Source organism: Lissotriton vulgaris, chromosome 2_1 (assembly GCF_964263255.1).
Source record: "Lissotriton vulgaris chromosome 2_1, aLisVul1.2, whole genome shotgun sequence".
In the NCBI taxonomy this organism is placed as follows: Eukaryota; Metazoa; Chordata; class Amphibia; order Caudata; family Salamandridae; genus Lissotriton; species Lissotriton vulgaris.
In genome coordinates this window covers 1,151,373,570-1,151,399,352 of record NC_141687.1, presented here as the reverse complement: position 1 = coordinate 1,151,399,352, position 25,783 = coordinate 1,151,373,570, and the positions used below count along the sequence as shown (strand labels likewise).

The following is a 25,783-nucleotide window of genomic DNA, read 5'->3' as shown; positions in this document are numbered from 1 at the left end:
TCAGAAAACGGGGTGGTGATGAACAGAGTGTCTGAATTAAGCAGACCACTCTTACCCAGTCCAAAGATCAGGGCTTGATCCATCACCGTTATTTATCTCACTGCACCATCCCAGCTCAGAACCTGGCTATATGCAAATCAGTCTGTCCCTGGCCCAGTGCATCATGGGAACAGGGCAGACTAAACTACCAAGTCAATTCTTCACCAGAAAGGAGACAAGCTACCGGGGACCGGTTTCTGGCATTTCAGCCTTCTTCGGCCCGGCAGTGAGTCAATTTTGTCCACCATAAGCGTGGAAGGGTATACTCAGATGTGAGTCCCTTGCTCATTGCACCATCAGGATTCAAGCAAGCCGGGCCGAAGACGGCTGTAATGCCAGAAACCGGTCCCTGGAAGCTTGTTTCCTTCCCAGTATAAGAATTGGCTTGGTAGTTTGGTCTGCCCTGTTCCCATGATGCACTGGGCCAGGGTCAGACTAATTTGCATATAGCCAAGTTCTGAGCTGGGATGGTGCAGTGAGCTTAAAAACGGTGATGGATCAAACCCTGATCTTTGGACTGGGTAAGAGTGGTCTGCTTAATTCAGACACTCTGTTCATCACCACCCCCTTTTCTGAATCAATTTTGTCCACCATAAGCGTGGAAGGGTATACTCAGATGTGAGTCCCTTGCTCATTGCACCATCAGGATGCAAGCAAGCCGGGCCGAAGACGGCTGAAATGCCAGAAACCGGTCCCTGAAAGCTTGTTTCCTTCCCAGTATAAGAATTGGCTTGGTAGTTTGGTCTGCCCTGTTCCCATGATGCACTGGGCCAGGGTCAGACTAATTTGCATATAGCCAAGTTCTGAGCTGGGATGGTGCAGTGAGCTTAAAAACGTTGATGGATCAAACCCTGATCTTTGGACTGGGTAAGAGTGGTCTGCTTAATTCAGACACTCTGTTCATCACCACCCCCTTTTCTGAATCAGTTATCAATGTTAAGCATAATCTTTGGGAAACCCATGTAATGGCCAACTTTGGCAGAATGACTGCTGTTAATGGAAAAAAGATCTTTTGGAATAATGCGCTTAAAGAGAAGGTGTCTAATCTAGAAGGAGCCTTGACATCGTGTATTAGAAAACATTTTGTGCTGTTGAAAATTGGGGACGACTGGATAGCTACTTGGCAATCCATACTAAAGAATATATTACTGACCCTTGTGGTCAAATCACAGAAACCGCGAACAAACAATGCAATTTTACCCAACACTCAACAATTAATCGAATCAAAGAGAGTTTACCACAAGATGGGGCAACATAAACTAAAACTTCCAATGTCTAATGATGGAAATCTGAGGCTACAAGACTAAAGGAGAGAATTTAAGAACAGAAATGTACAAATAAAACGGGATAGTGAGAACAATGCCTAAGCACAACTACATCATGATATATTAACGCGGAATGAACAAGCATATGGTCTCTGGTGGGATACGGTACAATTTCATATAGGCAGCCAGTTGAGCTGTTTATCACAAGTGATAGGTGGGAAACATATCAAAATTCTGTATAAGTCAACTATTACTTATAATTATACACCGCCAAAAGTTGATACTTCCAGATATAATAAGCTTATAACATGAGAAATCAACCCGAATCTCCTGAATTGTATTATTGAACTGCATTCTGAAACATGGCTACATGTAAAATTAACACTTGACAATATTCTATCATCTAAAAGTGGTATTGAATATGGCCTTAGGCAAGGGTTTGTCCTTACCCCATTGCTAATCTCACTGTACATTGCTGATATAGATATGTCACTAAAGTCTGACATTGGTATCGCAACAAAATTAGGCGGTATAAAAATACCATACGTAGCGTGCGATGATGATCTAGTGGTCCAGTCTCTAACTCCAAAAGGACTACAGCACCAATTAAAACAATTATACATATTCAATACAGTGAATGGATTGTTAGCCAATATGTCCAAAACAAAAATTGTGACCTTTGGACAACCTATAAAACCTAAAAGGTGGACACTAGGAGAAACATCAATCTAAGCAGTGGAGCAATACCAGTACCTTGGAGCATTTTTTTGATAAAATGTTATCCTAGTCAAGCCACCTGGCCAGTAGAAACTCGAAATCAACTGTTATCACTAAGTCGATTTCACGATTATGAGAATGTTTGGAGGAAAAAGCACTTCAAATGAAATTTGTTCCATATTAATTGTATGCATCCCCAGTAATGAGTAAGAAGGTCATCTACTACTTTGAGAAATGTTTTATGAAATATGTACACACTTTATTACATCTACAACAGGCAACCCCTCATTGTATTATGAGATTGGAACTCAGTCTAAAATCCTTGGTATCACTGCACAACAGGAGCTGTGTGAATTACATTATTGATTGTGCCAAGACTGATTCATCTTGAATGAAACATCTAATATTTGATGAGTTAGGGAACTCTAAATATAGATATACAGAATTGTATATTACATTGATGGGACTAGGATCTTAAGAATTTGCCTGACATGGAGGAGTTGGGACAAATGACCGAATCTGTGCGGAAAAACTTAATGCGCAATACACTTACCACCAAGCAGTGGACCCTAAACCTGCTACAAGCAGGAAAATATCTTCATACGGATGTCGTAATTAATAATTATACTGTACAGAGTCACAAATATTTAGGATTAAACCTACCTGGTCATATAAAAAGGAAAATCTTAAGATTCAGACTATTTTATATACCGATTTGGGAGTTTGAAGGGAAATGGAACCCAGCATTTATAGGCAGACCAACTTGCCGGCTTTGTGGAAATACTGCTGAATCTCTTGTACACTTAATATATACCTGTTCTAAACTGTTTCCCATAAGGAGGATATATTAATGCTCCTTTTAAAAAAATGCTAAAACACGAACAACCGCTGAGGCCGTTAGATACTGCTTTAAGCTCAGAGAAGACAGTGCAATAACAATGATGATAACGTCTTTAGATCATGCGTATAGAGCATTAACAGCGTAAATGCACGTATATAATGGGAAGCAACATAGAATTTATCAACAGAGAATCAAACTTTAAGTTGCATAACTGAAAGAAAATTATTTATCTCTCAATTCTGGCACTTTAGCATATTGCTGAAAGTAATAAACAGAGCCAAAACAACATAATACAGAGGTAGACGGTTGAACTGATTTTTCTTTTTTAAATTAAAGATAAAGAAACCATCTGCACAATTACAATGAACTGTATATGTTTTGCACATCTGTCACATTCGCACTTTAGTACATCTATGAAGTCACAGACTGAGCCAAAGAAGATTATTTATAATACACTGGCAAATGGTTAAATAATATATGTAAATTACTGTAGAAGAAGAAATACAAACTGCATTTACACCTGGGAGGTGTACATATTGAATCTCTAACAATAAACTAGAAGCATATATTTTGCATAATCAGCATATTAGCACTTTATCATTGACAAAGGAATAAACTGAAGTAAAGAAAATAGTGATACAGAGGTAGATGGATGAATAATGTAAGGAAACCATTGCTTAAGTTGGGAACATACAGAATTGTATACTATAAAGTGTTTGTACTAAATCCGATTGTAAGTTTTAATCATTTAAATTTTAAACTACTGACAATTTTTTCTTTAAATGCTCGCACATTTATTGTAATCAATTGATTAATACAATAAAGTATTTACTACTACTAGTACTACACATTAGTACCAGTTTAATACCTTAAGGCAGCACTTAACAATAGTAGGTCACCAGCCAGCCCTTGCAACATGCCTGCCACTACATTGCACTTCATGTGGAGCTTTTTTATCAGATCAGTGACATTTGATCCATTTGAGCAAGAAACATTTGTGTTTTTGATTAAATCTTCAAATTAGGCAGCAGAAAGTGGAATAGTGCAGGAAAAACATATTCAGTAAGGCAGCACAATCATATATCTCCTGTGGTCTTGGCTATAGCTGACTGATTAGATCAATGGGAGTTACTTAAACAGTATTTGCAGAATTTAGGGTTTTTTGCAGCATTTGCAAAGGTCTAGGGAGAAATATTCAACATTTCTTAGTTTGCAGACATTTCCGGTTCATGATTTTCATGCGTAAATGTAGATATTTATTACAATATATGTTAGACATATCTTTACTTAACTCTAAATAAGTGTTTTGGTAGAAGATATAATCTGGCTAAAAAAAATTATTCTTCTGATCCCAAAAATGATTGTGCATAGAAATTTAATACAAAACAATCTTGCAGTGGAGCAATTATGCATACACTTTCTAGAAAAAAATTCTGACTGACCGCACTGTGCAAGGTGTTTCTTATTAGGCATTGTTCCATTAGTGTGGAAATTACCTTGGAAGCCGAGAAAAAAAATGTGGGAAGGCATAAGCCATTACATTTTGCAACTCTTGCAACAGGTGAAAATTGATAACCTTGCAAACTTTTTGTGAAAAAATGTTACAAACTTCTGGAGCTGGTACCAAATGTTAAATATGCACGAAGCAGATTTTGTGAGTAGGATAAACTCCCTCGGACAAGCCTGTCACCCACCAATTGATTTAGTTTTCTAAAATCTCTCATTCTAACCTTTCAAAGAGGGTGGCTCGATGTCTGCTGCACTCCACAGTCACCACTACAATCTAGAGTAAACTCAAATTATAGGTACGCTGGTCTTCTGCACCTGAGTTACTTCCTATTTCTGTTTAAGATGCTAGGACCGAGACTGATGATATTACATCTGTTTTGAGTAACCTTATATTTTTGTAGAGAACGTTACCTTGAGCATTGCTTAGTGCTAATGATACCCAGGCTTAGAACTTTGCTGCTCGCTAAGATTTAAAATAGTCTTACATAAATAAATTACATAAACAGAAACAGTTAAAAGTGCTCTGAAAATGATGTTAAAACAGTGCTTAAGCCCTCATTAAGAGTGGCCTGCATAAATAATTTCAGAGCTACGGTAAGCAAACATACTGGGTTGTAGGAATAGTGTGACTTCCTCCTGATGCCGGATTTTTCAATCACAAAAATGCAAGGAAAATGTGAGATTTTAGCTAAAGTTTGAGGCTTGCAGGGCATTGTGGGTAAAAAAAAACCTCATTGGATCCAAGCAAGGCATACCACCTTAGAATCCCATGTTTGACTATTTTTTTAAAATGTGCAGGATTTCACTAGGTGCCAGCTAGGTCCACAACTCACAGCTACCCACAATGCAAATAAAGTATTTGTTTCCATGCTAAAATGTGATGTATGCATGTTGTGTTTATGCCATTTCCTGTCGTGGCCACTAGGCATACCCACACAAGTGTGGTTCCATTTTTATTGGGAGAAATTAAGTGAGGAAAATGTTTTTTTTTAGGCAAAGTTTGAGGTTTGCAAGGGATTCTGGGTAGGAAAACCGTGGGACAGCCAGACAAGTCTCCCCACCCTAGATTCCCCCAGCTGTCTAGTTTTAAAAAATGTGCAAGTTTGCTAAATTTGCCTAGGTGCTGGCCACCCACTTTGCAAAAAAGGGTCCATTTTGACTGGAAAAAATGTGGTGTCCAAATAGCGTTTTGAGCCCTTTCTTGTCGCAGGCACTAGGCCTACCAACACAAGTGAGGTACCATTTTTATCGTAAGACGTGCAGGAGCATAACATTGTAGAACATTTTTTTTATTACCTATTGTATTCCACTGCATTTCTTCACTCTAAATGTAAGCCAGTGTGTAAGAAAAAAGGATTTTTTTAAAAATACCCTGTAAATCATATGCTAGTACGGGTACCTACAAATTCAGAAATGTAGGAATAACCACTGCTACCAAACTCCATTTCTTGTGCCCATTTCAGAAGTATATGGGTTTACTTGGTATACATTTTTCACTCAGCATATTTCATCACAGAAACTGGGCTAAACTATGAAAGACGGTGCAGCTCAGTTGTTGGCTTAAGGTACCTCGGGTTCTTAGATTACCAACAAACTCAACATATCCCCACAATCAGATTAATCTAGTGGACGTAACGGTAAACTGCTTTTTTAAAAAGGCCATAGCCATAATGACAAAATTTACAGATGAAAACGTTGTCCCAAATGGCCATTTGTTGTGGAAACCAGTGGGCTTCACACTGGTTTCCACAACAAACTAGAAGTAGGTTAAAAGCACGAAAATGGGCTACTTCTTTGAAAAATGCCAAAACTGTGGTAAATAATTAGATTTTTTTGATTCAGCTCGGCATGTTCCTGAAATCTGAAAAGATGGTGACTTTAGCACAGCAAACTGTTGATTCTGTTTTTAGGAAGACTCTTTAATGTGGAGCACTTTTTTCCGATTCTCCCCCCAAAAATCAAGCATAGCTATATTTTGCATACTTTCTTGGCTCCCTCTAGGGTACCTCTAGAATCCTAAAGATGTTTCAAAAACAGGGCACAAATTTTGCATAGACACCTTACATGGAACAAAGTTATGTAGCCCTAAGCAAGAATTACCCCAAATAGACACAAAAAGGTCTGCAGCTCGTGGATGATGGAGGTGGTTTCCCCAGCAGTTAAGGGATTATTGTAATCATTCACATCAAATCAACATCATAAACAAAAATCACCTCATGAATAGATTGCTTTGAGATTTGTCGTTCTCTATAGAAAGCATCTAGGGATCTAAAGCAAGACTAACTAAAGCAGACTGTCAACACAACAAAGGTCCTGAATGATCAAAAATGTAATACACAACCATTGTGCATGCACTGCCAGTGTACTGTATAAGTATGATAAAACCACATTCCAACATCCATTTACCCACAAAGGACCACTCTGTATTTGTACGACAACAAGAAGTTACAGTTCTGAAAAACCTAGGCTGTTGAACCATTTGCTATGCAATGCAGCACCATATTCGATGCTAACATGTCTAGTCTGCCTGTGGTTACTAGATTAAGTTAAGAGTGAGAACAGAATGAAAAGATCATTAAAAAGTAAAAAGTCATCATTACCTCTGACATTTTTGGCTTCCTTTTGCTAGACGGTGCCAGCCTTTCTGTCTCTGGACGGGGAACCGTGGCCATACTGTATATTTCTTTGCTCAACTTCTGCTTGGACCTCAGAAGCGACAGAGCTGCTTTTGTTGATATTCCAGGGAGGTTGGGATTGTAAAGGCTTATACACCAGCTTGAGTAGACAGAAGCCCTTCGGTCAGCTTGCTGAATGTGATTTGGCTTAATGTAGTTCAAATAGCACCAAGTGACACTAGTGGTTGTATGCAGACTGGGAAAGGTTTTCACATCGGCACTTTCCAATGGACTTGTTGCACTTGTATTAAGAGCTGCTGGAGGAGAAGTGCTCATTGGGCTGCAAGGTTGTGAATCAGAGAGCTCTGTACTGTCCTCTTTCTTCACGGGTTGTAGGGATAGCTTGCTGTGATATTGCTTGCCCACTGGTTGGTTGTGGTCTTCTGGTGATTGAGAATGAGAGGTTAGCTGTAAACAATGTGGAATTTCCTTTATAATTGACTGATCTGAGCAGGACCTGATGGACACCTCTGCTTCTACTCTGCTGTGACCTTGTGTGGACAGCTTTGATTGCCCCTTCCTGTTTCTTTCATCTGCACTAGCTTCTTTCGCAGATGATGATTTCAATAAATCACATTTTTCTTCTGACTCGGATACTGCCTCCTCTTTCACTCTCTTCTGCTGCTGGCTTTCTATTGTGAGCTCTAAACTTCCAGCGGGAGAAAGCATGCGCTTGCTTCCGCCAGCTGTTGAAGAGCTTCCATCTAATCCCAATTCACTCTCAGACAGAGATGCCAGGGGCATAAAGTCCCTTCTGTCCATCGTTGGTAAGGGCAATCTCAAGTAAGGGGTCTGGAAGAAGCTTCTTTGATCTTCTGCTATCATTTGTGCCAAATCAAAGCCCACTCCATGAACTCCTTTTGGTCGGCTGTCATCAAATTTACGGATAAAAATAGAAGAGGGACTGCAGTGGGACTGAGTAACTAGAATTTGGGAAAGAGTTGTATACATTGCGCTACCATATGATGGCATGTGAGTCTGAATCCTAACAGGAACTACAAGGGACATCACAGGATCTGCACAGGCTGGAACCACCCTTTGGGAGACTGTTTCCAGGGAGGATGGGGGGCTGGTAGTGGGAGGCAATGGTTGAAGCTTACCTTCTTTGCCTATTGAGAGAGTAGAGGGGCCCATTGGGGGGGAGAGTGCTGCTTTTGTTTGTGGCGAAGGTTCGCCAGCCTCCGTTTGCAACTGAAGGGCAAGCTGGGATGGTAACGGCAGAAAGTATGCCGGGGGGATGGAGGAAGAGCCTGTGTAATGCATTGGGACATAAGTGGGATGTGGTCTGAAGGGTAGCTCCATGGGAAGTGAAATCAGCTGCTGTGCAATATGTAGTTGGCTTGGGTGGAGCAGTGCATGTTGGAGGGGATGGTTTGGTGTTTGAAACAGCGATGGTGAAATCTGAGGGAATGGAAACTGAGTAGTGAGGAGTTCTGACATGGCTTGCGTGGAAAACAGTTCTGGGGGCTGCAAGAGGTGCTGTACTGGGAACAGTGGCAAATATGATTTTTCATGTATTGCCAACTGTGGCATGGGGGCACTACTCACTTGCAGGGCATCAGTCAACGGCTGTGTATAATCAAGACTCTCTTTCAATGGGCCTTGTTCTTTGGGATAATCTCTATGAGGTGCAATGGAAGAAGGGGAAGAAGAGTGGGATCCGCTTTTGACACTAGGTTTACTTGCAGATGAAAATGGTTCTTCTTTCTCTTTCCAGCCCTTAACTACATAGTCTGGGTCATGCTCTACATGTCTGCTAAGAGAAGCCTGCCGAGTTTGAAAGCACTTTCTCTTCTCCTGAGCAGAGGAAGAGGCAACGGGACCTGATGCAGCTGCTGATGACAAGCTTCCATAGTCGAAGGATTTGCTGCGATTTTCAGATATCTGTAAGGTATGAGATACATTCGGTGTCTGCTCAGAAGCGGATCTCCGCATTTCGCGAGCATGAGGAGGAGGATGATGGGTTGGTACAGTCAGCATATGAGTCCCAAAAGGTTTGCTAAGTATTTCAGATGATTGTCCAGCGGATTCTTCTCTTTCAAATGAAACAGAATGACTTGAGGCATGTGATATACTACTTTCCAGGCTCGGACTTCTGGTAAGGTTTACTGATTCAAAGCTAGACTCGCCAGATGACTGGGCCATTTCTGCTAAGCGGAGTCGTTTCTTTTTGGGTGGCAGCTTCTCTGTGGGAAGCTGAGATAGTGTTTGACTTCTTTGAGGCCACTGAAACTCCTCTAGCTTTTCCTGCTCTTTTGGAGGTGGTTCACGCTCAACTTCTGGTTTATCAGGCTCTTCTGTAACTAGAATCTCCGGAACCTGGATATTTGGCTGGCGCACTAACTTTGACTGAAGCGCATGCGATGATCGTGCATGCTGTGCTGCTGGTTGAGATGAGCTCGGGACAGCTGGAATATCTTCGTCCTCTAAGCCACTCATCTGTTCCACTGACTCAGACTTCTCAAATGAGCTAGTATGTTGAATTACAGAAATTTCTTTTGATGTTGTTCGTCTTTCTTTAATTTCCTCACTCATAGGCATTGTTGGGTTTAATATACTATACTCCATGCTTGCATCAGGAAGAGGAGCAGCTTCATGCCCCACTGTTGATGATATAATGATATCCGTAGTTAGATTCAGAGCTACATCAGATGTTCTGCTGTGCAGTCCAGACTTGGTAATCACATACCCTGGTGGTTCTTCATCATCTCCAAAACTTTTTTCTTTCCGTCTTTTCCTTAATGGGGCCAGTTCCACACTAGTGCCTATCTTGTATTGCATAGCATCTGGTGATGGAGCACACTCTTCAAGACCCCTAGCAGCTTCTATTGAGGCATGCAATGGTGGAGATCGAGGCATCGAAATACGAAGTTCAGAACAGTAATATTTTTTATGGGCATCATAGTTATCCCTTTTTTTGTATCGAGCACCACATATGTTACATTCATACATCAATCCCTTCATTTTTGGGCCCTTCCTGGACTTTTTGGTTGGATCACTTTCTTTGTGTTCATGCTCTTCAGCATGTGTGGACAGCACATCTTTGTTTACTGAGCTGAACTCTTCGGAAGTGTATTCCATACCCATTGGCAGCTCAATAGCTGGTTGTCGTTTCAGCATTCTGGGATGAGAAGAGAAGACATGACTGCGGCTTAAGACATCCGGAGAGTCCATTAACCGGTTATCTAATGAATAACTGGCTCTAAATGTATGCGGTGAGCTAACCGTGCAGCCAGAAGAAGGCATTGAGTGGCTTCTTAGGAGAGGCACAGGCTCAGTGGTACTATGAGTATGCTGAGGAGGTACGTATGGTTGCTCAGGCTTACCCTTCTCACCTGGAGATGCCAACATTTTTGATGCATCTAACTGGCTAGTGGTGCCAGAAGACTTCAGGTCAAACTGGAATGGATCTCGAAAAGAGCCAGCCTTGGGAGATTCAATGCTGCTACGTCGAGACAAAGAGCTTCTTCTTGGTTTCACGCTGTCAATTTCACTTGTGTCCACCACAGCTTCATTGATGGTTATCAGCTTAGTAATGTGCTCAATTACTTGAGTTCTAGGCACAGAAAGTGGGATGCTTGCTTTATCTTCATGTGGAGGCCCTTGGGATGTTACAGATTTTTGCCCCATTCGACCACATTTCCCAAAAATTATTTCCGCATAGGATTTTGCATTTGTGTTGGGTGGGCTGATCTGCTGTTCTGCACTTTCTGAGCGTGAAAAGTAGCCAGATTCTGTGCTTCCTTTGCTACCTGGGCTAAGAAAAGGTTGTTCCTCTATGACCTTCTTTCTTTCGCTTAAGCGGAGTGCAAGTTTCTGCTTTATGGAATGTGTATCCTCTGCTTTATGAGTCAATGCATGCTCTGTGGACGGCTCCACAAACTGGGTGCTCTCCTCGAATGACTGAGATATACTGGAATGGGATAGTGAGTAATGCTCAAGGCTTGTACTCTGGCTTCCTGTACCATATGAGCTACAAGGAGACAAGCTGTGCTTCTGTCTGGCTGGCAAGTCAGCTACATGGCTCGCCAGGGTACCAGTCTCCTCTTCGGAATCTGTGCTTTCACCTTCTGTTGGCTCTTCGAACTCCTCCCGACCAAGCCCCTCCATTTCCAAGCTTGAAGGATACAGCTCTGCATCAAGTCCTGAGGCCAGCCCAGCTTTAATTCTATGAGCATGCGATTTCCTATGTTTGTACAAATTGCTTTTAGTCTTAAAAGAGAAGCCACAAGCTGAGCATGGGTATGGACGCTCACCAGTATGGGACCTGATATGTTTTTCTAGCACGCTAGGCTTAGCACAGGGCCGGCTGCAGTATGGACAGATGTATTTTCCTGGCTTCTGGGGCTTTTTTTCTTTCTTGTGCACCTCCTCTGCTTGTTTCAGTGACCCCTGGGAAGACCGGTGAAGGTGTACCTTCTGAACTGATGGCAAGTCTTCTCCGGACAAAGGTGGGGCATGGGAAGGAGTGAGCTGACCATGGCTGTGTAGTCCAGGAGAATCAAATGTTCCAGACACACTGGGCCGGGCAGGATCCACAAGCTGCCAAGCTGTCCCTTCGAGACCATGCTCTGGATTTCCAGGAGACATAAATGCTGGTGACAGGGGTTGCTGCTGGAGCTTGGCAGCATGATGCATGTGCTCTACAGAGGGACCTTTGGAGAGCTTTGGACGCCCAACTTTCCTCTTTACAGTTGTAAACTGGGGTTGCAATGGAACATCAGTAGCTGGGTTTTCTTGTAAAGCAGAGGATCGTTCTGGGAACACTGGTGCAGATGGAATACTGCCCTGCAAGGCCTCTCCCTTGGTCAGCCGCCTTCTTATCCCTTCCTCTGACTTTTTTGTGCTCTTCCTGCTTTGCTCGGGCTCCATGACCTCAATAGGGATTTTGAATGTTATTTAGGGAATATTCTGGCAATCTTCATTTAGTGACTGAAAGGTATCCCCAGTTGACTCTTTGCATTTGTTTGCAGCTATAGCCCTTAAGAATTTACTAAAATGTCCCTGGTAGCAGTTTGACCAGTAAAAGCTTTAAGGCAGTCAGAAAGTTCACATTGGTAATAGATAACTAACTACTTCAAAGTGAGAAACCTCTGCAAAAGCTCCAGTCCAAATTTTGTTGAACTTCACTGAGGATCTGCGCCTCGCCATTTTCTGTCAAGTTGACAGTGGCATGTTTTCAAAGTTTCAAGTCAACCCACAGTGGGGTTTGTGTTTATTATACAAAACTCTGAAGTTTAAAGGCTGCCAAGTTTATGCTGTAGTCGCCTCTTCCATTTTCATCATGAAAGGTAATACTGAGCGGCATTCTTCCAGGGTAGCTTTCTCCACCGTCCCTGTTTCAGCTGCAAGCCATTCCCTCTAGACGTCCACATCCCTGTAACAATAAACAAGTCAATGTTTTCATAGATAAAGTTACGACACAACTTTTACAATTACATTAAGCAGACCCATTTTTTACATTCTATACAGGAGCCTTCAACATTCATCAAGATGAATTGTATTGATCCATGATGATTTTCGAGATATTCACAGGGATGCAATTACGTAAAATTAGAATCATTTACATAGTCAGTGGTTAACCAGAAAATGTAGCATAGCATGAGAAGCATGCGACACTTCGGATCTATAATAAATATCATGAAATCGAGCTGCTGTTTTCAGTGACAATTTCACTAGATGCACGACTTCACAGCATGTATCGAAAATATTACAAGCATTTTCCCACTGGTGTGAGCTCTCCCACCTCATGTAATCGCACTGTTGGGAAATAGTCTTTCTGAAAGCAACATTTAGGTTAACTCATAATCAATTTGTTTAAACCACCACCAGCAAAGAAGCTCTTCCTATGTGAGCAAGAGCTTTCATTGCATAATGGTGTATACGAGTTGCAGAGCGATGGAATGAAATGACTGAGAAATATCCTATTTTGTAAAGAGAATGCTTGGCGCAGAACTACAACCATAAAAGAAAATCCATCTTTCTACCAATGTCTTTTTGCTCTGTGTTTTGGCCTCTGCCATCATTGTGGACATGCTGAACTGGCCGTGTTTGATGTGCTCTTTATAAAAGAACAAGGATTTGTATTTTTCAAATGCCCATATCTTTCACTTGGGCAAAGACAAGACACCTGAGTAATTGGCACTGATGCAGTTGCAATGAGTACAGATATGGAGAGAGTGATTGAAGAATAAATTACGTTATTTTTGATCACATGTTTTTATACAATTTTCACTGAAGGCTCTTATTCATACTGAATAAAATCTGAAACTAGTTTCAGGAAAGTGATAAGATGAAAACATAAATAAGTTAAATCCAAATTATCTAATACCCTGAAATAGAATTGGAATAAAAAATAAATATTCTGCCTGATTCAGCTGAAGTGAATATCAATAGTTATACTCATTTTTTAGTTGACACGTTTGTTAGCCTCTGCTTAGAAGCTGCCAATTAAAATGGCTGGCATTGCACTCCTCACATGAGGGAAGCAAGGGATGCAGAGAGGGACACCTACATTTGAACTAATTCCAATTATATAGTTTTCCTTTCTGAAGGAAACTGATGACTTAGGAGAGTCTTTGGCTTCTGGGAAAGAGAGACAACTTCGAATGTATATTCAAAAATAGACACAGGCAGCTACATCTTAGCGGTTTGAGGCTACATCAGGAATGCGCACTAAATGCATGTGGCCTTTCACTGCTGAAGGGTTTTCAACCTTCAGAAAACTTTCTACATCCTTTTGTAACTTTTTCGCTTTTGAACTTTTAAGTTCTTTATTGTTAAACGGTGCTCATTCAATTGTTGCATGTATCGCACATACTTTTTTCCTTTGAGAAACCTGTTGCTTGGGCCCAGATATCATTCCCTATTTAATACCAAGGGAGGCGCGGACGCGCGCAGCGGCGCGCCAAAGGCAAGCCCGTCTGCGCCCGTCCGCGCCTGACCGCTGCCAGCCGCCCGGTCACTATCTTCCACCCTGCGCCGGACCTAGCACTTTCCCTGGCTTGGAAAATGACTTTCTGCACTCCGACCTCCATCAGGTATTCACGACAAGATCTGGTGGCTCTTAATCGCCCTCCCCTAGTGTTATCAGACATTCTACCAACCGATCTTTTAAAAGCACCCAAATACTGTATTAAGTCGGCTTGTGGCCAAACTAAACTCAGCTCCACACTAGGAAAATACACCGCTATATACTTGAATGCCAGATCTATCCCTAAACATGCTATGGAAATATGGAGTCTCCTTAACTATGAAGAACCAGAACTGTGTTTTATTCCGGAAACATGGTTGCATGAACATGCAACCCCGGATCTCCATATCGCCTTTCCCCCACAATACTCCATAATAAGACGAGATAGAATAGGAGGAAAAGGTGGGGGTGTACTTATAGCTGCTACAAAGAACATAAATGTTCAAATCATAGACAGCTTAGCGGTAAGAGATACAGAAATTCTAATTTTTAAAATTAACGAGCTAGAAAAGGAAGACATTTGGAAAGGGGCTTTATTATATCGCCCTCCAGGAAACAAAGGAGATTTCGCCAACACCCTACTAGAAACCATCGCCCCTCATGTACTGACGTCAGACAATTTCCTATTATTAGGCGATTTTAACTACCATGTGGACGATCAGTCCAAAGCGGACACAGAAAAACTGATTTCCACAATGAACCCCCTTAACCTGATACAAATGGTCACTGGCCCCACCCACCTAGCAGGTCATACTCTTGATCTTTTATTCACAAATTCGCCTAATGTCTCACTAAAGACTCCCACTCCATTATTATGGAACGACCACTTTCTGGTGAAATTCTCTATAAGTGGCCATAGAGCTAAAACTATAATAAACAAAAAGCAAAAAGCATGTAGGAACATGAAAAATATTACTCAGGTTTCTTTTTCAGAAAATTTTAAAATAGATCACATAAACCTCAAGGAAAATGTACACCTTGGAGCTATACATCTGGAGTCTGCCATCCATAAAACACTAGATAAAATAGCCCCCTTACGAAAGGTGTACTGTAGGGAAAAAACCTCACCATGGTTTACCGACCAATTAAAACATCTTAAAACTCAAACAAGAAATGCAGAAAAAACCTGGCGTAAAACAAAAAACCCCAATGATCGCAAAATTTACAAAACCCTACATACCGAATACATGAGAAAAATCAAAGCGGCAAAAAAAACCCATATAGCTGAACGCATAAGTAAAGCTAAAAACTCGTCCAAAGAGCTCCATCACATACTAAAAGAACTTGCGTCCGTTAAAAGTCCACAAGAGGCCCCTAAAACCAAAGAATGGACGGAAGACCTTTCAATGTTCTTAGACGACAAAATCACAAAAATATGTCAACCATTCAATACAGAAAATACTTCTCTCCAACACCTTCACAAAGAGCTACACATGAACCAAGTTGTCTCTTCCTCTAATTTGTCCACTTTTGAATTGTTAAACGATGAAAAAATCCTACGTCTAGGACATAAAATTAAATCTGGATCTCCTTGCGACCATCTAACATCCAAACTATTTACAACCCTTGCTCCAGTGTTGGTCCATCCCCTCTCTTGCCTTCTAAACACATCCCTGATAGAAGCGGAATTCCCTCAAATCTGGAAAGCGGCTAGAGTAAAACCACTACTAAAAAAGCCCGGTGCGGATGCAAACACCTTTTCAAACTATCGCCCCATCTCCTTGCTACCCTTTTCAGGGAAAGTGTTGGAGGCATTCGTAAATGAGCAGCTGATAAGCTATCTCGAGAGGAACAATCTACTCGACACCTCACAGTCAGGTTTCCGTGCTGCACGTTGCACGGAGACAGCCCTGATCGAGGTGACCGACAACATCAGAGGTGCCCTTGACAAACGCCAGTCATGCATTCTGGTACTTTTAGACCTATCGGCTGCCTTTGACACCATCTCCCATCATATCTTAGTCAGACGACTGTGGGAGTATGGTGTCAAAGGGCAGGTTTTAAAGTGGTTCATGAGCTATTTGTCAAATCGAACCACCACACTGCAAACAGATGAAACTTTAGCCAGCACACGGCCAGTTACAAGGGGTGTGCCACAAGGCTCTATCCTCAGTCCTTCGCTTTTTAATGTTTAAATGGCCCCTCTGGCCAATCTCATTAGGGCACATGGATTTGACGTGTTATCATATGCGGATGACACGCAAATACTTGTTACCCTTGGCCATGATATTAATGATACCAAAAAACGTTTTAAAAAGTGCTTGGTTGAGGTTAAAAACTGGATGAGTCTGAACCACCTACAACTAAATGGTGCAAAAACTGAAATAATGACTTTCGGTCAAGCCAGTGTACACTGGACTCAGGACTGGTGGCCCCCGGAAATGGGGGAATGTCCTGTCCCAAAAGAATCCGTCCGCAATCTTGGAATCCACATGGATAATAAATTATCCATGAAGGACCATGTGAACCACACTGTTGGGACCTGTTTTGGAATCATGCGAAGCCTCCGCAGAGCCTTCAAATGGATACCAAAAGAAGCACGCAAAGTTCTAGTTCAGGGCCTCATAATAAATAGGTTAGATTACTGCAACTCCATCTTGCTTGCCATAAATGAGTGCCATATAAAGAGGCTACAAGTTGTTCAAAATACTGCTGCTCGTCTGATTTTGGGACTCCCAAAACGAACCCCTTCCTCTCCAAGCCTAAAAAATCTACACTGGCTCCCCATAAAAAAAAGAGTCATTTTTAAAACCATGTGTCTAGTTCACAAACATATGCACGGCACTGGACCCAAATACTGGAACCAAAAATTGACTTGGTACCTGCCCGAACGAGAACTGAGATCTAGCTCCAAGTTCCAACTCACGCCATCTAGAGTACAAAGAGTCAGAAATGGGGGACGTGCTTTTTCCCATATGGCACCTCTCCTATGGAACAAACTTCCTCTGAATATCCGTGCAACGATCGAGCACACGAGTTTCCGAAAATTGTTGAAAACATGGCTTTTCAGCTAGGTCTTGCCTTTCATAGGATCTCTCTCCTTTTTCTGTGGGACTGTCCGCATGCGCCATGAGACTCCCTCACGGGATGTGATATGTTCTGCGCAATACAAATATCCAGACTAGACTAGACTAGACAGATTGTCTCCTCCAAAAAATCTTTACCTTTGTGGCTCACATTGTTTTGGCCTTGTGGGCCCAGTAACAGCTCACATCAAGACCTTGGCTTCTTTCCTCCCAGTGTTGTAATTTGGCAGCGATGGGGTTAGCATTAGCAGAAGCCATCCTGTATTTAGAGACTATCTTGTCCGTTTTGTGGAATCCATTTTGTATTTCTATCAGCCATTTTGTTTGCCATTTGCTAACATGTGCTCGCCATGTGCTCTGTCCTACCTTCCTGTTAACTGCTCTTGAAATCTGCCTAGAGACGAGATATATTTAGCCTTTTCTGCTTCGCACATGCTCAGTTGAGCTTGCAGCTGTCCTTGCAGCTGTCCCCAGACTGTAACTGTCAGAATGTGTTCACCAGAATTAGCAACTGTTAGCTCCTCCCACTTGTTGACTGTGCATTTTCTGTGTGACCTTATATGTACCTAAAACCAGCATTTTGTGCTTGTACCGCCTTCATTTGAGCCCCTGTGTGGGTAAAAAAGGACCAAGCTCCTTCCATTCAGTGTGCTACTTCATACATTACCGAAGGGTGCTGTGTGAATGTATTTCCACCTCATGAGGTTTAATAAACTCTGTATTTACTATTCCAGCTTCTGTGCCAACTTCTTTCTATTGGTCTGAGGACTCTGTGCAGAGAAGGGAGAACCCCTAGCACTGGTAGGCCTTGCTGAGGCCCACTACTACAAATTGGCGCCCCACACGGGGCTCATCAGCGACTTGGATGCCTGAAGGACTGGTCAAAATGAAGGATTGGAATCTCCCTTTGGACGCGATCGCTGCCTGAGGAGACCTGAGTCTTGGCAACCACTGCGTTTTTCCTTTCTTTCTGATCTGACCATCCAGGTCGTGTCGGTCCTCGACTGAGATCTCTTCTGTTGATTCACCGTGCAGTGACCATTTGGTTGATTTGAGAACTTGGCAGTTGGAACCTGGACACCATTTGATTGGTAAGAGTCGTTCTGCGGCATTTGCTATTGGTTTTTAATGCCTTGGATTGGTAAGGTAGTTTAGTAACACTTACTGCGGCTTATAATTTGTATGACTGGCCAGCATTCGTATTTGTATGTATGTGATATATATGAATTGCAATTTATATAGGCAGGTAATGAGGAGATTTTTCTCTATTTGAATTTGTTTGAACGGCGCAACGTACGAAGAGTACCTGATGCACTACTTTGATTACAATACTGCATAATTTGCACTATTTTTTGGCATGCCTGTTTCTAGCACACTTCGTAGGATGTGTTGCTTTTGTAGAGGTAACAGCCTGAGACTCGATGAAGCACAACCGGCCCACCCGGAGTGGACGCCTAATAGAGACATGTATATTAAATATGGTATTTCTTCTATAATGTACAGCACGTTATGGGATAAATACACTTGTAAGGATCCTGAGTTGCGTTGGCCTGTGCATGGTTCATTTGATTTGCAAAAGATTCAGTATGTGGAACAATGTATGTTTAAGCGAAAGACTAGGCAAGATATGTTTGACTGTGTGCCAATGTGGGAGAAAGAAGTGCGTGAACGAATGAAGCATGAGCAAGCCTTGATTGAAAAAGAACAGCGAAAGAACATTTATGCGAAAGCATTAGAGTTAAAAAACAAGGAAACAAAAGAATTAAAAGAGAGAGGATAGGGAGCGCCATTTACAGGTAACTGGCCAATACGCTGTTAGGCAACCCCTTTATCCTATTCTTAATAAACCCCAAGATGATTTTTTGTTATTAGATTGTTCTCCACCTCCGTATATTCTTCCCTCTGCCCCTTATGAGTCAGATGAGGATTCTCCTACAGAGCAGGAGAAAGTGTGAGAAACTCGTTCTATGCTGCCCGCCCAGCGTTCGTCTGAGCTTAGATCTGCTGCCCGAAAAGCCCTTCGCAGTACCGCCCCCACTTCTAAGCTTTTAGAGGAGATGAAAAATTGGCAGGAAAGGGAGCAAATATATTTTGTCGAGGTATTTGCCGCAGAGGTCGTTTAGCTGTTTATGAAACATTCGGATGAATTGAAGCCCGGTGATGTAGCACAGGATTGGAAACAAATGCGTGCTCTTCTTTTTGTCTTTTCTCAGGTGGCTGATACATTCAGGCGTTTGGTTAAATTACGTGTTGAGGCAGTCCATTTGCGAGAGGAGAAAAAGGCAGCAGACGCAGCTGCACAAACATCTCAGACCGGCGTGGCACAAGCTTCTATCTTCGGAACAGATAAGACTATGATAGTCAATGTGAAACCTATGCAGGAAGCTGCACCTTTGTATGTTCCTCCTAAAGGAGCGGGTACGAGTGATGATAAGACTTCTATTGATGCAAAGGGTTACTTTATTTATAATTGGGTTTACACTCCTTGGAATAGAGCGGATGTTATGGCCCTTAAAAATGCATTGCCTGATCCACGCAAAAATACAGCAGCTTTTTATGAGGAAGTTGACAGTGCTATTAGCTCTTGTACCATGACTTTGCCTGATATTGATTTGTTTTTCGGAATGATATTGCCGCCTGACATGTGGAGAACTGTGCGTAAAGTTGATGATCGTGCAACTTTTGGGGAATTATGGAAAGAGTTAGAACAAATGGATGTAGAGTGGGAGCCTGCACAGAAACCGTGTAAATGGATTTTAGATCTTCCTACAGCTACATTAGTTAAGTTAAAGACGATTATTCCCCCTAAAAAGATAGATTGGACTGTATTAGCGTTGTGTAAGCAAAAGCAGATGAATCGGTTTCAGATTTCTTTACACGCTTTGAGGAGGCATTCCACGATGTTAGTGGCCAGTCATTGACAGATGACACGGGTAGGCATCTGTTTTTTTGATAAATATGTCGCAAACCTTTTGCCAGGAATAGCTAGTCGCCTAAAGGCCAGTGAGAGTTCATGGACTACCTCTTCTCCGGTTTCTCTTTTGACTATGGATCAGTATTTTGAACGCCACGAATTAGAAGCGAAGGGTAATGAGGATAAAAAGACTAAAGAGTTAAAAACAAAGGTTATGTTGGCTCAGGCTTATGGTCCGCCTTCTAGAGGTAATGATAGAGGTGGACGTGGATCTTATGGTTTGTCCTTTCTTTCCTATACTCGTTCAAATTTGTCTGTTGACCAGTGTGCATACTGCAAGAAATTTGGAAATTGGATTTCTGATTGTCCAGTGCTGCGTGCTCAGCAGTGTCCACGTGGTCGGGGACAAATGAGAAGTCGTTCAGGATATTCAGGGCCTAGAGGAAGCGCGAACGATCGCGCTAGGTTTGATGCTAATACACGTGGGCAGGATGGGTTTAACACTTTAGATAGAAGGAACCAATATCAAATGTCCAACTATGTGCTGTCTGATTTTCAAGATTCTGCTTATGCATAGGATTGCCTAGGATGGGGTAAGGAATCAGTTGAAGTTCCAGTAGATCAGAGGGGTTCCTATGTTACAGCACATGTTTTGGGTTCTACTGATCAGTTTCTGGTTGATGCAGGAGCTACTCGTAGCATCTTATCTAAACAATTGGTTCAAAGGGCTCCCCTGTCTGGCTCAACCATTACATCGATAGGGTTCAATGGAACGCCTTCCCTTAGCCCATTGTCAGAACCACTCGCATTCCATGTTGATAAGTTCACTGCTCCATGTCCATTTTTGCTTTCTCCGAACACACCAGACAATATTGTGGGTCTTGATATGCTCAAGTATTTCAGGGCTACGATACAATGTTCTCCTGAAGGAGTGTGTGTTATTTTGAATGACAACTACCCAGTGATTGAGAGATCCTGTCGTGTTAAAGAGGATACTGCATTAGCTTCACTCCCTAGTACTTTGTGGGCTACTTCAGACACCGATGTAGGGCAAATGGTTATTCCACCTGTACATATTAGTGTCAAGGAGGGTGCTTCTTTGCCAAGACTGCCTCAATATAACATTTCTAGTGAAGGAGAAGAAGCACTTACACGCATTGTTCATGATTTGATTAAAGTGGGGGTTGTGGAAGAAGTTCCTTACAATGTTTGCAATAGTCCTATTCTTCCTATTTTGAAAAAAAATTCTGACACTAGCATTTACAGATTCATCATTGATTTGAGGGAAGTCAACAAGATTGTTATACCGCAGTACCCTGTGGTTTCTGACATAACAACACTACTTACTTTCATCCTGATAGCCGATATTTGTTCGGTTTCACTTTGAATAATAGATCATACAGATTTTGTAGAGTTCCTCAAGGGTACACAGAGTCCGAATATTTATAGTCAAGCCTTAAAAAGACAACTTGATTCCTTTATTTTGCCTGAAGGAGTGGCTCTCATACAATATGTCGATTACATCTTGTTGGCAGCTGATACGCCTGAACTATGTGAAGAGTGTACTTTGTCTCTACTTTCTTTTATTGCTACACACCATCATAAAGTGTCACGAAAGAAATTGCAACATTGTAGACCGAAGATAACCTACTTAGGTCACCTTCAGTCTAAGGAGGGCCGTGCACTTACACCAGATCGCATATAAGCAATTTTAGACACACCAGTACCTTCCACTCAGAAAGATGTCCGTGCATTCATTGGCCTGACCTCGTTTTGTAGGCAATGGATATTAGGGTTTTCTCACATTGTCAAACCCTTGCTAGCACTTTGACGAAAGATACTGCAATGCCCCTTCCATGTACAGATGAATGTAAGAATGCTTTTCGACAGTTACGTCAAGCTCTTTGTTCTGCACCAGTGTTAGGCACTCCAGATTACACAAAGGTTTTTACACTCTATGTACACGAGAAAGATGGATGTGCATTATCAGTTTTAGTACAGACACATGGTGATAAGAAGCGTCCCTGAGCATACTTTTCAGCCGTCCTTGATCCTGTTGCTCGTGCATTGCCTGGGTGTTTTCGTTCAGTTGCAGCAACAGCTGTGTCCATACGTCAGAGTGAAGGGATAGTTTTGTCACACAAACTGTTGGTGCTAGTACCCCATGCAGTAGGTGCCCTTTTGAATCAGACTAAACAAAACACTTAACTAGTGCTCGTCTGACAGGATATGAATTGACACTGTTAGCACCTCATATTACCTTGAAGAGATGCACAACACCGAACCCAGCCACTTTGTTGCCATATCCTGTAACCGAGTCTCAAACAAAAGAGCCTCACAATTGTATATTCCTTACTGAGGAACAGACAAAGGGTAGTGTTGATTTACAAGATACGCCCCTTCCAGATGTAGATGGGGAATTATGGGTTGATGGGTCCTGTTTGAAGTTGCCAGATGGCACGACTTCAGCTGCATATGCAATTACGACACTTCAGACAGTAGTGGAAACAGCTCGCATACCTCAGAAGTCGGCTCAAGCAGCTGAGCTAATAGCTTTGACATGAGCGTTTGAACTTTGCACTGACTTGTGTGTGAACATCTAAACGGATCCCCACTATGCTTTTGGAGTGGGTCATGATTTTGGTATACTCTGGAAGGAAAGAGGCTTTCTTACATCCCACGGGATGAAGATAATGCTTGGAGAATTAGTACATAATCTCTTGACTGCACTTACATACCCAAAGAAAATTACTATTATGAAGTGTAGCGCACACAAAAAAATCATTGACAAATTAGGACAAGGCAATGCTTTTGCAGACCGCGTATCTCGTGAGACTGCAATGCAACGAAGCACTACTTCCAAGTACGTAGTGAAGTCTCAAGCTGAGCGATGGCATGATGCTAGACAGGAAGTGTTAGATGTACAGAGATCTGCTTCTGTAGCATAACTTGAGCAATGGGCTAAAGAAGGAATATTGGACGATGAGGGTTGTTGGCGCAACAAAGACATGGATAAATGGAAATTGCCTGCAGCCTATTTACAACCTATGGTTCAAATGGCACATGGGCTGGCACATGTTGGAGCTCTAGCAATAACTAAATTGCTTACGCAAGTTTGGGAGCATCCTGAAATTGCCAGCACAGCTAAAGGAGTAGTACAGTCCTGTTTGATCTGTTAGCAGTATAATCCTGGTAAAGGGACACGGACTCCTACAGGAGGGTTTGCTACACCAACCGCACCTTTTGAAGTTTTGCAGATGGATTACATCCATCTTGAACGCTGCAAGAATCTAAAATACGTCCTAGTGGTCTGTGCCTTCAGTAAATGGATAGAGGCATACCCTACAAAGGATAATACTGCTCTCACCACAGCGAAGGTGCTTCTGAGTTTTTCCCTAGATATGGTGTTTGTAAACTTTTGTGGAGTGACAACGGACCTCATTTTATTGGGCAAGCTGTTGAGCATGTTCTGAAAGGATTAGGGATCAAGCAGAAATTCCATGCAGTCTTCCACCCGCAATCAGCAGGATTAGTGGTGAGGTACAACTCTACTTTGAAATTGAAGTTGGCTTAATAATCCTCGCACGTGGTGACGGAGGGCGGGTCCAAAAATGGCGGAGTGAGGGTCCGTGCCGGCTGACTCACCTGTGTGCTCCGCTCTCCACTCTCTCCTCCCAAGACCTTGCACGGAACGAGGATTTCAACTAAATATGGAATAATGTAAACCACTGAGGATACAAGAGGTGGCTCACTGCGGCGGTATCCTGACCCAACAAACCGATGCTGTTACTCCTCGAAGCTGCCTGGCTGCTACGGCAGTTGTTTGGAGCGCGGATCAGCAACCCCGGGATCGGCTGCTCTGGTCTGTTCGTTGGCCGGCAAGTGATTGCCGGCGTGCGCGGGACCCGAAGGATGTCCCCGAAGAACCCCTCACAGATGCCACCGCCGCGCCAGACTCGGAACAGTAAGCAGGCGGTAGCGGCGGTAGCGGCTGTGACTACGATAGCGGCTACAGCAGTGACTGCCTCGACTTTGACAGCTGCTCCTTTGTCAGTTTCACTGACTGCTGACTCCATTGTCTCTACAACGGCAATTTTTACCGCAACTGCAACCGGCTCTTCTCTGCAAACGGGTGAGACCTCTGAGACCTCTGAGACGGGAAACTGTGAGACCCCTGCCTCAGGTTCTGCTCCAGTACCGACCTTAACAGCAGAAAAGAAATCTACAGCCAAACAGGTAATGAGGCCACCAATATTCACCGGGTCACAGACTAAGAGCTCAACCTCTAAAATGGATAAATCTGGGACAAAAATTCAGGCAAAAGCAGGGGGGGTGGCCGAAGAGTCTGTACCAGATCCCAAAAAAACACTCACTAATACTGGCCCTCTACACACCGTGAATACCTTAACACTAGAGGCACCAGAATTGAATTTGGGCAAAGCAGCGCAGATGCTCCCTCAGCCTCAATTGGATTTATCTAACCTACCCAAACCACCCAACCCAACCTCTGACGATCTCTTCATAGGCAACTTAGAGGTGATACCGGAAGATCCGGGTGATAAGATCGGGGGATTAACAGAGAATATAGCAAGCACGCTGACCCCGGCTGATGCTGAGCTGGATTCCTATGAGGACTACGAGGCTGAATCAGAGACAGAAGAGGGTAGGTCAGCGGATATATTAACAGGGGGGTGCGCCTTTAAGAATAAAATTAAAAGCAAATTAAAAGCGAAGAAAAGCAGCAAGGCTGGCGCTATCTCCAAAAGACCTAAACAAAAGATAAGCAATAACCAGCCTCTGAAGAAGCATGTCTTAGTGAAAAGCCCGCTTAGAAACTGGATCGTAGCAAAAGGCTTGGTCAAAACTATGACATTGAGGCTATCAGGTGGAAGCCCTACAGACCCTACTGACTCTCTACCCACCACGATCTCCCCGGAGAAAAGTATTGTATCCTTGGGGGATGAGTTGGAAGAGCTACAGCCTCAAGAGCAGGCTAACGGGTCCTCTAGCAGCCTGGAGCTAACATTACTGGATGAAGCTAATAATTTGCCATTAGCCAGCCAACCTCCCTCCCAGGCAATAGCAAGCTCCTCTTCTATAATGGTGACATCCTTGGGCTCTGCTCCAGCTTCTCCTGTAACGGGCACAAGAAGCGCGGAAGCTAATATTTCCTCCCTAGATGAGATACTCATGATTCTGAGCAACCAATTGAGTAATCAATGGACAGAAGCGCAGGAATACTTTCTCCAACTCAGAGAAGACAATAGCAAGTTGCAATCTGTCCTACAAGATCTCACTGCTAAAATAGGAGGGGTCTCTCAAGAAACTATCGAGTTACAGGAGCGGGTGGTACAAGTGGAGGAGACAAACACCAAAATGGTAGGAACAATGGAAAAACATGATGACCAGCTGAAGCTACTACGGCTAAAGGTTGAGGATTTGGAGAATCGCCAAAGGCGCTCTAACCTAAGACTTTTTGGCATTCCCGAGAGATCAGAGGGATCAGACCCTAGAGCCTACATTGTAGGGGTCCTTCAGAAGGCCTTTCCGGATTTGTCGGATTGGGATTGGGACTCACAAATTCAAAGGGCTCATCGCTTACCTATGTTTCAGATAAATAGAGAAAACCAATTCCCGCGTCCCTTTCTAATTTATTTTGGTAACTTTCTTTTACGCGGTTTGGCAAAGAGCTCGCCCCAACTCTCCAGTAGCTGTAGGAGAGTTTTCGTTTTTTGCACGCTCTGATCTCAGCAGAGAAACCATGGACAAGAGATGGCAGTTTCGTAAACTGATGGATCCAATCAAGGCCCATGGGGGGCAAGTA

At 42.7% G+C, this 25,783-nt stretch overlaps 1 protein-coding gene across 1 annotated transcript in view; it reads right to left on the bottom strand.

Moving 5' to 3' along the window:
• HIVEP3 (HIVEP zinc finger 3) overlaps positions 1 to 25,783 on the bottom strand; it is a 2,131,558-nt gene that overhangs the window by 120,130 nt on the left and 1,985,645 nt on the right. Inside the window, exon 11 of the mRNA XM_086956857.1 lies at positions 6,972 to 12,423. Within this exon, the coding sequence (XP_086812983.1) occupies positions 6,972 to 11,918 (4,947 nt within the window). The 5' untranslated portion in view covers positions 11,919 to 12,423. The remainder of the gene's footprint in view (positions 1 to 6,971; positions 12,424 to 25,783) is intronic.